This window comes from Callionymus lyra, chromosome 19 (genome assembly GCF_982586985.1).
Source record: "Callionymus lyra chromosome 19, fCalLyr1.hap1.1, whole genome shotgun sequence".
NCBI lineage: Eukaryota > Metazoa > Chordata > Actinopteri > Syngnathiformes > Callionymidae > Callionymus > Callionymus lyra.
In genome coordinates this window covers 5,464,165-5,475,864 of record NC_141836.1, presented here as the reverse complement: position 1 = coordinate 5,475,864, position 11,700 = coordinate 5,464,165, and the positions used below count along the sequence as shown (strand labels likewise).

Below are 11,700 nucleotides of genomic sequence, written 5' to 3'. Positions count from 1 at the left end.
ACTTAAAGAAACATGTACAACAGGTAATAAAACATTTATTATTTAAACTCTACATACAAACGTATTTGACATAATATTTAAAATAAAAATGTTAATCTGTCCCATTTAAAAAAAATGAAACGTATATTCAATTTAGTATGTTATTGAACATTTAATTAATGTAAATTCACAGATTTTTATCCAATTTTCTATTTGTGACTGAAATTTTCTTAGTTTTTCTTTTTTTTTTCTTCTTTATCTTCACTACGCGGCCCCTCACAACAGTCACAGAAAGTGGCCCCTGTAGAAAGGTATTGTCAACACATGTATACATATTTTTATATTGCGATACCTTTATGAATCAATTCAATTATTAACTAAAACCTTTGTTTTCTGCTGTGTGGTTATTTTACACAGTTAAATGATTATTTCTTAAATATTACATAATCTAAGTTTTTTTTTCTTAAGACAAACTGTTGGTAAGAAAATGATTTCAATGAGAAGAAAGTTACACAAGATAAAGTGAATTAAACGACGGAGCTCTGGCGCCCCCTGTGGTCGAGTACAGGTATAACCCAGTGCGAGTGACGACATGTTAGTTGCGGAACAACTTTCTCGAGTGAAACCTGAGCTGAGGTTTGAAGGAAAACCACCGTTTCAATCTCTGCACTTCACCCTCGACGACGGATCGACTGATCGTTTGTTTCACTTCAAATCCACTCTGAACGGATGTTTGGACCCGAGCCTGAGCCAGAATGATGCCGGGGTTGGGGTCCAGAAAGAAGGACAGTTCGACCAGATTCTTCGACGACCTGCCGCAGGTGAGACCTTCAAACAAGGGAAGTGACTTTTCTGTTCATCAGGAGTTTTTGGGTCTAATCTATTCTTCTGTATGATGTGTGACGTCATGTTGTCAGTGCAGATCTGGGGAGATTTGAAGCTTTTATTTAATTTTTACTTCCTCCACATCTGGGAATGTCCCGGTTTATTTGTTATGCAGGTTTTAGGGAAACAAACAAGTTCCTACACAAACGGTTCCTCATTCACACATGAAGTTGAAAACTGGACATCGATACGATACGTATCACGATATAGGGTCAACGATATGTAGTGATACTGTAGTATATACTGTATGTGTAGTATTGTCGAGTACTTGACTCTGGTGTTGTAGTATTTACAGACCACATGACTCTTGACGAAGTCGTAACTGCTTTCATTTGTTTTCCAACCAAAATATGTCCAAACATCAGCTTTTAAAAGCTGCTGACGCTCCAATGTATCCTCTCGTCCTCAGTCATCACTGGATATCATTGCTCCTTTGGCTGCGGAGGACGTAACCTTCCGCTGCCATCATAATTGTAACGCGAAATGAACATGGCGTGAATGCATGTTAATTTTAAAAAAAAGAAAAAAAAGTTTACTTTTAGTAAGTAAGTCATTTTTATTTATATAGCGCTTTTCCAGACCAGGGTCACAAAGCGCTTGAACAATCAAAAAAATACTCAATAAAGTATATACTTTAAAGGGAAAGATAAAACCGAGAACACAACAGGAGTTCCAGAAAATCAAGGAAAAGCCTGAACAAATAAAAAGTAACACCACTAATATACATACACAGACAGGTATTAATGAAAATAGTAGTTTTTTTTTTCAAATTACTAATAAAAAACCCTTCTTTTGATTTAACATTTGTATTTATACAATTCAACTGCTTTCATTTAAAAAATAAAATAAAATAAAAAGTCCAAACATCAGCTTTAAAAAGCTGTATCCTCTCGTCCTCAGTCACTTAATTGTTCCATTAGCTGAGGAGGACGTAACGACTGCTGCCATCTAGAGGCCGGAAGTTCACCTGCAACACAAAAATAAACAAACGCTGTGAATATTTCAATGTTATCGTAAATACAGAATTGATTTTATTTTTACACACACTTTATTGAGATATAAAATAACTATGATTAAAAAAAAGTATTTAATAGAGTTGTTAGAGTATTGTAAAGTATTGTAAAGTATAGTAGTATGTATGGATATTTCCTCACACAATACTTCTCACCTTCATATTCAGCTGAGCAACGAGATGCAGCTGAGCATCATGAAGAAGGTGAAGAACGGAGAACTGTCCATCGAGGACGCTCTGGACCAGGCCAGGAAGGACCGAGAACATCTGGTCCACCAGAGGAGCCTCACGGACGAGGTAACCACGACCTCCTGTGCTGTGTCTCAAATCGCATACTTCTCTTAGTATACTAGAAGTTAGTATGCATCAGGATAGTGTACATACTAACTGGTACGCAAATTCTCCACAGATAGTATGTCTCAAATCAAACTCTGCTGCTACACACTAACTGGAATTGAGGGGACAGCTTCTTCTTCTACTACTACTATTTAACAATATTTGCAACCAGCTGTTTGAACGCTATCGCCACCTGCTGGCAGCACGTTTTGCAAGTTTGGAAAAAGAAAAAAAGAAAAAATATGAGAATCGAAATATTCGCGAGATATTTAAGCTGGTATTAGCAGCGAAGACGTGTTTATCCTGCTACTGCTGCTGAAAATGCACCTGTAAGTATATGAATATATATATATATATATATAAACAGAAGTTACGTCATATAACTATATATATATATATATATATATATTCATATATTTACAGGTAACGGAACCGTTTAGGGTGGTTAGTGTCCATCGAACCATACTCAGTTTTATGGGCGTTTTAGTGACAATTTAGTGTGCATGGCGCACATGGTAAATTTCGCATACTAAGAATTGAGACGCACTTACGCACTAAAAATACTAACTTTGAGTACGCTAGTATGCGATTTGAGACACGGCACTGGACTTCAAGAGAGGAAGAGACGTTTCTTTTCTCCTCTTTAATTCATGGATTATTGAACTCGTTTGTCCTGCCGGTTCAGTTCTTCACTCGTCTGTAACACATTCTTTTGTTGAGCAGAACATACACGACCTTGTGTCGCCCTCTGTTTCAGTCTGGACCCGTTTTTGTGTTTGCAGGAACCTCCACAGTCGCAGTACAACTTCAGCGTCCACAAACACGGGCGCTACAGGTGGCAGAAGCGAGTACTGCAGGTGAGAACGTGTTTTTTTTATCCTCTTTATGTTTGAAGGTCGACGTTTTTAATTGAAAAAAATTTGCTTCAATAAGAAAAAAAAAAAGCTTCAGTAGAAGAAATAAATATATAGATAAATATATATATAAAAAAAGCATTTTTAACTCGATAAAAAATAACCATTTTTTGTGATTAAACTATTAAGACACAAACGATAATACGACCAAAAACACCCAAAATATTACCTCTATTAAAAAAAACTGTTTGAATAAAATTTTGTTTTTTTTTAGTTTGAAGCATGTTTTAATTGAAAATATTTTATTTATTTATTTTGTATTCTTTTTTTACTTGGATATATATCTTTTGTTTGTCTTGGTTTAAAGCTATTTTTTCTAATTGAAAATTTAGGTTTTCATTGAAGCCAATAATATATATGAATATATGAATAAAAAAATATTTTGTTTAAAAAATAAATTAAAAATACATGTTTTTAATTAAAGCAACTTTGTTTTCGATCAAAAATGTTTTTCTTTGTTCAAGAAACTTCATTTACTTATAAAAATAAATATATTTTTTGAGTGAATTAAAAAGACCTTCATGTATAATTAGTTTTTTTAATTTGAAGTTTTGTTTGCATTTATCTCACCAGCAGGTTCATGAGTCAGAACGTCAACATTCATCAGTTGATAAAAGTTGTTTTGAAGACGTAACTGTTGAGAAACTGAAGCGTAGAAACCTTCTGTGTTGATCTTTATCCAGAGACATGTAGACGATGTTATCTCCAGAACTCCAGAACAATTTCTTCTTCATGGTTTTATCAACTTTTAGGTCACAAATTATAAAAGTAAATCAGAATATTGACAATTTGAAAAATGATGAAACGTTTTTTTTAATCAAAGCTTTGTTGTTGTTTTTCAGGAATTTAATTACAATGAAAAAAATATTAAGTTCAATCATTTATGTATTGAAAGGTTTAAAACATGTATTAAACTAATGTAACTCACGGCCTTTTAAATTCAATGTTGGTAAAATAGTACTGAATACCCAGAGTGCAATAAATCATCAAATTTGTTAACAACAAATTGTTTGGAAATGGCGCCATCCAGCGGAAAAGATAATCCTTTAAATGGCTGTTACGAACAAAATACACGCAAAAAATGTGTATTTAAACATCAAAATACGTGTATTTTGTTTTTTTCAAAAAGGGAATTACCTAAAACTCTTCTACCAAATTGTCCATTTACTCATTTTGTTTTACCTCAGTGTTTTCCACCACATACATTTCATCATGATAAATATTGCTGCGAATATTGAATTTTAAAGGCTATGAATAAATTATATTTGGTTTAGAACAATGTATTTTGGAATTATAAAAAAAAAAAAATTCAGTCAATCTTTTAATAGAAAATATATTGAATTCATTTACTAAATTAAAAAAAATTCAACCTTGAAAAAAAAAAAAATGCTTAAAATACTTTTTCTTTAATTATTTTAATACGTAAAATTTGACCACTGATTTATCCATATATTTTTTGAATATGTTTTGTCACTTTGAATTATCAATATTATAGTTGATAATATGGATATAATATAATAATAATATAATATTAATTGATAATAATATTATATAGTTTTCGTGTCTTTATTTGCTCTGTTAGGAAGTAAAACGCGTGGTTTTAATTATTTTTAAAGTAAAATTGAACCCCTTCAATATTCTGATGACACCGATTTATTTCCATATATTTTTTGAATAGGTTTTGTTAGTTTGTATTATCAATATTATATTTGATATTTACTGGTATATAGTTTGTGTTTCTATCTGCTCCGTAAGGAAGAAAAAACACGTGGTTTTACCAAAAGCGAACCATATGATTCCAGATGGACTTCAAGACCAGGCTGCTGTGCAGCATCGAGAAAGGCATCGTGAAGAGACAACTCAGCTTCTCGGCGGTGAAGAGCTGCGACGACGGCGAGGGCTGCAGGTTCTCCGTCTCCTTCAAGGGCCACCACGACTACGAGCTGGAGGCCTCGTCGCTGCAGGAGAAGCACAAGGTCTCGGATCTGGTTTAACTGGTGGCGACGGCGGTCAATAAAACCCTGGTGTTCCCGGAGCAGATGATGGAGCTGGTGAACCGGATCATCTACGGCAACATCTACAGCGACTCCGAAGGATCCGACGCCGAGTCACCGACACCGACGGAGGCGTCGCGCAGCGTCAAGGAAGGAGTCCTGCTGCTGCACAGAGGAGGTCTGGCCTCCTTCAGATGGTTGAAGTACGGATCAGTGGTTCCATGACTCACAGGGTGGAACATTTTTAACTTTATCGATTCGTGATTCGTGGGTTAAAAGACTCTTTCATCCAAAAATCTGACTCTCAGGTACGAGGCCCGGCTGCACCCCGGGCAGCTGACGCTGGTGCCCCTCAAACGACGAGTCCCCGCCGACGGAGAGCCCTCCACCGTTTCCATGGTGATCCACCTGTCGGACGGCGACACCCGCGTCCAGACCCAGCACAGCCCGGACTCCTTCACGCTCGTCACGCACAAGAACGAGTACCAGTGAGTGACGAGTGCCGGCGGCGACTTCCTGCGAGCGACGGTGACAAAACTTCTCTCTTCGCTCGCAGCTTCAAGGTACCCGTGTCGGCTCAGAACCAGGGTTCGGTCCAGGCCCAGCGGGACGTCTGGGTCCACGCCATCGACAAGCTGTGTCGCGACTGGAAGAGGAAGTCTCTGGGGGAACAGAAGCTTCTGGAGATGACGTCGGTTCGGCACCTGAGCATCGCGGAGCAGCTGGAGGACGACGTGAGTCCGGAGACCAGCGAGGACTCTAAGAGCGAAGATCCATCCGGTGACAATAAAGAACACTGCGGTGAAGATACCGGTCCGTCTTCGCCGCTGTCGCCCGCCTCACCCATGTCACCTGTCCCGCCGCTGTCGCCATTATCACCTGTCACGCCGCTGTCGCCATTATCACCTGTCCCGCGATCGTTGGCATCACCTGTCCTCCCGCGGTCGCCGGCTTTCATCCCAGAGCCGGTCACTCAGGACCCGGGGACTCTTCCTCCTCGGCCATTCATTCCTATCCCACCCCCCCTGCCCATGAAGCTCAAAACCTTTGGGATGAAGCCGCGAACCAAAGCCTTCCACTGGGACGAGATCAGCCACGACAAGGTAAGACTGTACGGCAGGAACTAGAATACATTTGCTATGAAACCAAAACACGTCCAGACTTCAGCTTTAAAAGCTGCTGGAGTCGACTGTATCCTCTCGTCCTCAGTCATCGCACAGGATCGCACAGGATTTCATTGTTCCTTGAGGTGCGGAGGACGCAATGGCTGCTGCCATCTAGTTGTCGGAAGTTTAATTGCAACACAAAAATGAAGAAATGTTGTGAATATTTTAATTGTAAATTAAAAACGCAATGAATAGGAGTTTGTATTTTCAAGAATCTGACGATACGATATGTATTACGATACAGGTTCAACAACACGATGTATAGTGATAGTGTAGTAACGAGTACATATGTGTAGTATTGTCCAGTACTTGACTCTGGTGTTGCAGTATTAACAGACCACGACTCTTGAGGAAGTCGTTACTGCTTTCATTTGTCCTCAAACCAAGACGAAAGAGTCGACTGTATCCTCTCGTCCTCAGTCATAATGAAGATTTCGACGTTCCTTTAGCTACTGAGGACCAAACGGCTGCCTCCATCTAGTGGCCGGTAGTTTAATTGTAACACAGAAATGAACAAACGTAACTATTTGCATGTTAATTGTAAGTAAATGAAAAAAAAAAAATCAAAAAATCAAATTACTCAACTTTATACACACTCAATTTAAGTATAAACAATACCATAACTATAATAAAAATAAAATTTGTCATCATATGGATGTTTTCTCTCACACCTACTTGATACAGTTTTTATAAACTTGGATATTTCCACTCGATGATTCTGTATCTTTTCGTCAGTTTTCCAAGTCGTTCTGGAAACAGTCGAGTCGGAAAAAGGTGGAAATCGACGCCAAACGCCTGCTGGTGCAGTTTTCTGCGAGAGAAGCGCCGGCGCTGGACGTGACCGAAGCCAAGAACACGCAGAACATCATGCTGAACGAGAAGATCGCCCACAACTTCAGTAAGTCCGTCGAGCCTCGAGGGTCCAGGGTTTGTTTAGTTCGTGCTTTGTTTTTTTAGAATTGTTGCAGAATGTGAGTCGACAAAACCAAGTGTTTGACTGTTTACATGGAAGAACAACAACTTAATAACAAGAATTCTAAAAAGATCTGAATATTTCAACTGTGATGATGAATTTTAAACTACTTTCCTGTCAATCAAGTCAGTGTCAGGTTGTTGATGGACTTGACGTAAGTTTCAGTTCGAGAACGTCTCAGGTTTCGAGTGAGACTCACAACATATTAACAAAGAATAGTAATATTCTCACTCACGTGAATCACTTTTTTTCCATTTTGTCTCGCTCCCTCTCAGTGAACTCATCTCTGCAGCTGCGTGCGACTGTTGTGAGGGGGCAAAAATAAATTAACAAAAAATATAAATCATGCCAAATATTCCACAATAATTATTTTAACGTGTTTTAATGTAAAAACACACTTTTTTTCTTTTCTTTTAATATTTACTTTTTGACAAAAAGTCCAAAAACAAAAACCCTAAAGTCACATTTAGAGACTAGTAATAAATAAAAATAAATACCAATGGAAATGATTAGTTTCTACATGACCTTTGACCTCACTGGGGTCACATAAAAAAACAGTTAAAAAAAAACGCTTGGTTCAAGATTCATTATTTATGCTGAACGTCATTATTTTTCGATCAACATGGATTTATTATGGTAGTTTGAAATGTTTAGCTCTTTTTAAAATTCACTATCAAATAAATAAAATAACCTGCATTAAAAGATTAAACTTGCTTGAATATTGATGTCGAGCAATTACTGAAAAGTTACCTTTGCATTTGTTTATTGATTGGAAAAAAGTCATATGAATTAGATCATTTCTATAAAAGCCGACATGCTCCTGACAGCCAGCAGAGGGCAGCAGCAGATAAACGAGTGTGGACATAAACTCTGCCTCCTATAATATATATATTTTTATACATTTCCTGTCTTCTTAAAGTGGGCCGCTCTTTAGTCGCAAACCTCTCCACCGCCTGCAGGGGGCAGTGTGTCGCCAGGAAAACCTCCTATTTGTCTAGAGATTATTCTCGGTCTCCGGCTTTTCACTTTTCATTAACTGCACGAGCTCACGCCTGGAGCTCCAGGGAGACCCTTCAAGAGAGTCTCAGGGCTGGTGGAGAGACTTGAACCATCTTTTATCCGGTCTGTGGTGGGGGGTGTTGGAGAGCGAGCAGGGGTCAGTGGCCGGAAGGACAAACTAAAGTTGAGGATCAGGAGAAGGGTCGAGGTGGAGCAGAAAGAAACAATGAAATCCCGGAAGATGACTGAGGACGAGGGGATACAGTCGACTCCTGCAGATTTTAAAGCTGATGTTCGGACATTACGTCCTCCTAAGATATAGCTAGGAGGATGACTGAGGACGAGAGGATACGTTCAACTCGTATACTTTTTAAAATTTTGTTTTAAAAACAAATTAAATCAGTAAAAACCAGTCCTTAAAACAATGTTACAATTTTTTTTTTAATATTGAATATATTGCAAATAAATGCAAATATACTCAACATTTCTTTTTAATTGTTGTGTTGCGGATAAACTTCAGGCCACTAGATGGCAGTAGCCATAATGCAAGTAACAATGAAATTCAATGAAATCCAGCGAGACCCCGGCAATGACTGAGGATGAGAGGATACAGTCGACTCAAGCAACTTATATTCCAAAATATATTTTGTTTTCAAAACAAATTAAAGCAGTTACAACTTTGTCATGTGGTCTCTGAATAATGTTGCAAAACATTTTTTTAATAAAAAATATATTCAATATTATTGAAAATATTGAATGCAAATATTCGCAACATTTTCTTTAATTTTTGTGTTGCGATTTAACATACAGCTAGATGGCAGTAGTCAATACGTCCTACGCAGCTACGCAGCTAAAGGAATGAATAAAATCCACTGAGATCCCGGCGATGACTGAGGACGAGAGGATACAGTCGACTGAAGCCGATGTTTGGACATATTTTGGTTTGAAAACAAATGAAAACAGTTACGACTTCGTCAAGAGTCATGTGGTCTGTAAATACTACAACACCAGAGTCAAGTACTGGACAATACTACACATATATACTTGTTACTACACTATCACAACACCAGAGTCAAGTACTGGACAATTCTACACATATATACTTGTTACTACAGTATCACAACACCAGAGTCAAGTACTCGACAGTACTACACATATATACTTGTTACTACACTATCACAACCCCAGAGACAAGTACTCGACAATACTACACATATATACTTGTTACTACAGTAACACAACACCAGAGACAAGTACTCGACAAAACTACACATATATACTTGTTACTACAGTAACACAACACCAGAGACAAGTACTCGACAATGCTACACATATATACTTGTTACTACACTATCACAACACCAGAGTCAAGTACTCGACAATACTACACATATATACTTGTTACTACAGTATCACAACACCAGAGACAAGTACTGGACAATACTACACATATATACTTGTTACTACAGTATCACAACACCAGAGACAAGTACTGGACAATACTACACATATATACTTGTTACTACAGTAACACAACACCAGAGACAAGTACTCGACAATACTACACATATATACTTGTTACTACAGTATCACAACACCAGAGACAAGTACTGGACAATACTACACATATATACTTGTTACTACAGTATCACAACACCAGAGACAAGTACTCGACAATACTACAAACATATACTTGTTACTACAGTATCACAGTATATTGTATTGTTGTCAATGCACCGTCACAGGCGTCAGAATCCAAGATGTGTCTCTGGCGAGTCTTTAAGTGACGGTGAGTTTTGTCTCTGCCAGACCAGAGCAGTCGCTCAGACTCGGAGAGTGATTCGAGTCTGAGGCGTGAGCTGAATAAACGGCTCAGATCCATTACACGAACAACAAGATTAGTTATTGGATTCAGATTTAAATAAAACGCAAAGACAAAATTAATTCAATTTTAATTGAAGATGAAAGTTTATTATAACAATATTTTTATATTGGATTTAAAAGGCTACTGATGAAAGGAAATTGATTCCAATCATTCAAAAATACATTTTCTAAATTCAAACCATGTGCAAAACACATTTTTGAAAATATTAAAAAAAAACCAACAACATTTCAATTAAACTCATTCAAAGTTTTAAAATTTAAACTCATCAACACACAAATAGTGTTTTCTGTCCGTGAATAAGTTTATTACACTTGTTTTGAATGGGTTGATGATATCGGAGCTTTTATTTTGAAAGTCTGAATGAGACAACTTTTGGCCTATTCGGCCCCCGATCGTTTTCTCTTCATCAAATGAACGTAAACCTCAGAAAAAAAAGTTTTTTATTCCATTTTGGCAGAATATACTTCATTTCCATTAAACTTTTACTTTTTTAATTCTGTATAAACCAAATAAAAAGTACTTCCTGGACCTCGAGAAGTGAAAAATGCTCCTGGATTATTGTTATCAACTGTCGCAGAAAAAAATATCTGCCGAGACAATTATTTGATTCAATCGTGAGCCTCCGATCATTTAGTCGGATTCAAATCGCCTCCAGATCAATTTCCATCTCATCCTCCCCTTTCATATCTGGAGGTAGAATCCACAGGGACTTCCTGTGGGTTTTTATCGCTGGCAAAGGCAGGAGTTGATGAATATTTTTACAGTATTTTTCCTCCACAACACACAAGTCTGCGAGATAAGAAGCGGAGTTTGAATGTAGAGCAACAACAGCCGGAGCGTGTTCTCTTTGTTCTTCGGAAACTTTCCCTCAAACTTTACTCTCCGAGCTTTAATGATCTTCCTTTGTAGCTCAGCCTCCAAAACATTATGACCACCTTGATCCTGAGGCGACATGACTCTTGACGAAGTCGTAACTGCTTTCATTTGTTTTCAAACCAAAATTTGTCCAAACATCAGTTTTAAGGGGTGCTGGAGTCACTGTATCCTCTCGTCCTCAGTCATCACCGGCATCTGGGAGGGTTTTTATTGTTACTTTAGCTGCGGAGGAGGTAATGACTGCTGCCATCTATTGGCCAGAAGTTTAATTGCAACACAAAAATGAACAAATGCTGTAAATATTTTAATAGTAAATAAAAAACTTTATTTATAGTAGGAGTTTTTTATTCTGCAAAAATCTGGATATACAATACGTATCACGATATAGAGTCAACAATACAGTATATAACGATACTGTAGTAACAAATATATGTGTAGTATTGTCTAGTACTTGACTCTGGTGTTGTGATAGTGTAGTAACAAGTATATATGTGTAGTATTGTCTAGTACTTGACTCTGGTGTTGTGATACTGTAGTAACAAGTATATATATGTGTAGTATTGTCGAGTACTTGACTCTGGTGTTGTGATAGTGTAGTAACAAGTATATATGTGTAGTATTGTCGAGTACTTGACTCTGGTGTTGTGATACTGTAGTAACAAGTATATATGTGTAGTATTG

The 11,700-nt window shown here is 37.5% G+C and overlaps 1 protein-coding gene across 1 annotated transcript in view; it reads left to right on the top strand.

Annotated features, from left to right (window-relative positions):
* Positions 1–606: 606 nt before the first annotated feature.
* LOC148059110 (uncharacterized) overlaps positions 607–11,700 on the top strand; it is a 35,503-nt gene continuing 24,409 nt past the window's right edge. Inside the window, exons 1-8 of the mRNA XM_087781510.1 lie at positions 607–800; positions 2,045–2,173; positions 2,995–3,069; positions 4,929–5,102; positions 5,166–5,323; positions 5,429–5,608; positions 5,677–6,223; positions 7,022–7,184. Coding sequence (XP_087637636.1) covers positions 735–800; positions 2,045–2,173; positions 2,995–3,069; positions 4,929–5,102; positions 5,166–5,323; positions 5,429–5,608; positions 5,677–6,223; positions 7,022–7,184 — 1,492 coding nt within the window. The 5' untranslated portion in view covers positions 607–734. The remainder of the gene's footprint in view (positions 801–2,044; positions 2,174–2,994; positions 3,070–4,928; positions 5,103–5,165; positions 5,324–5,428; positions 5,609–5,676; positions 6,224–7,021; positions 7,185–11,700) is intronic.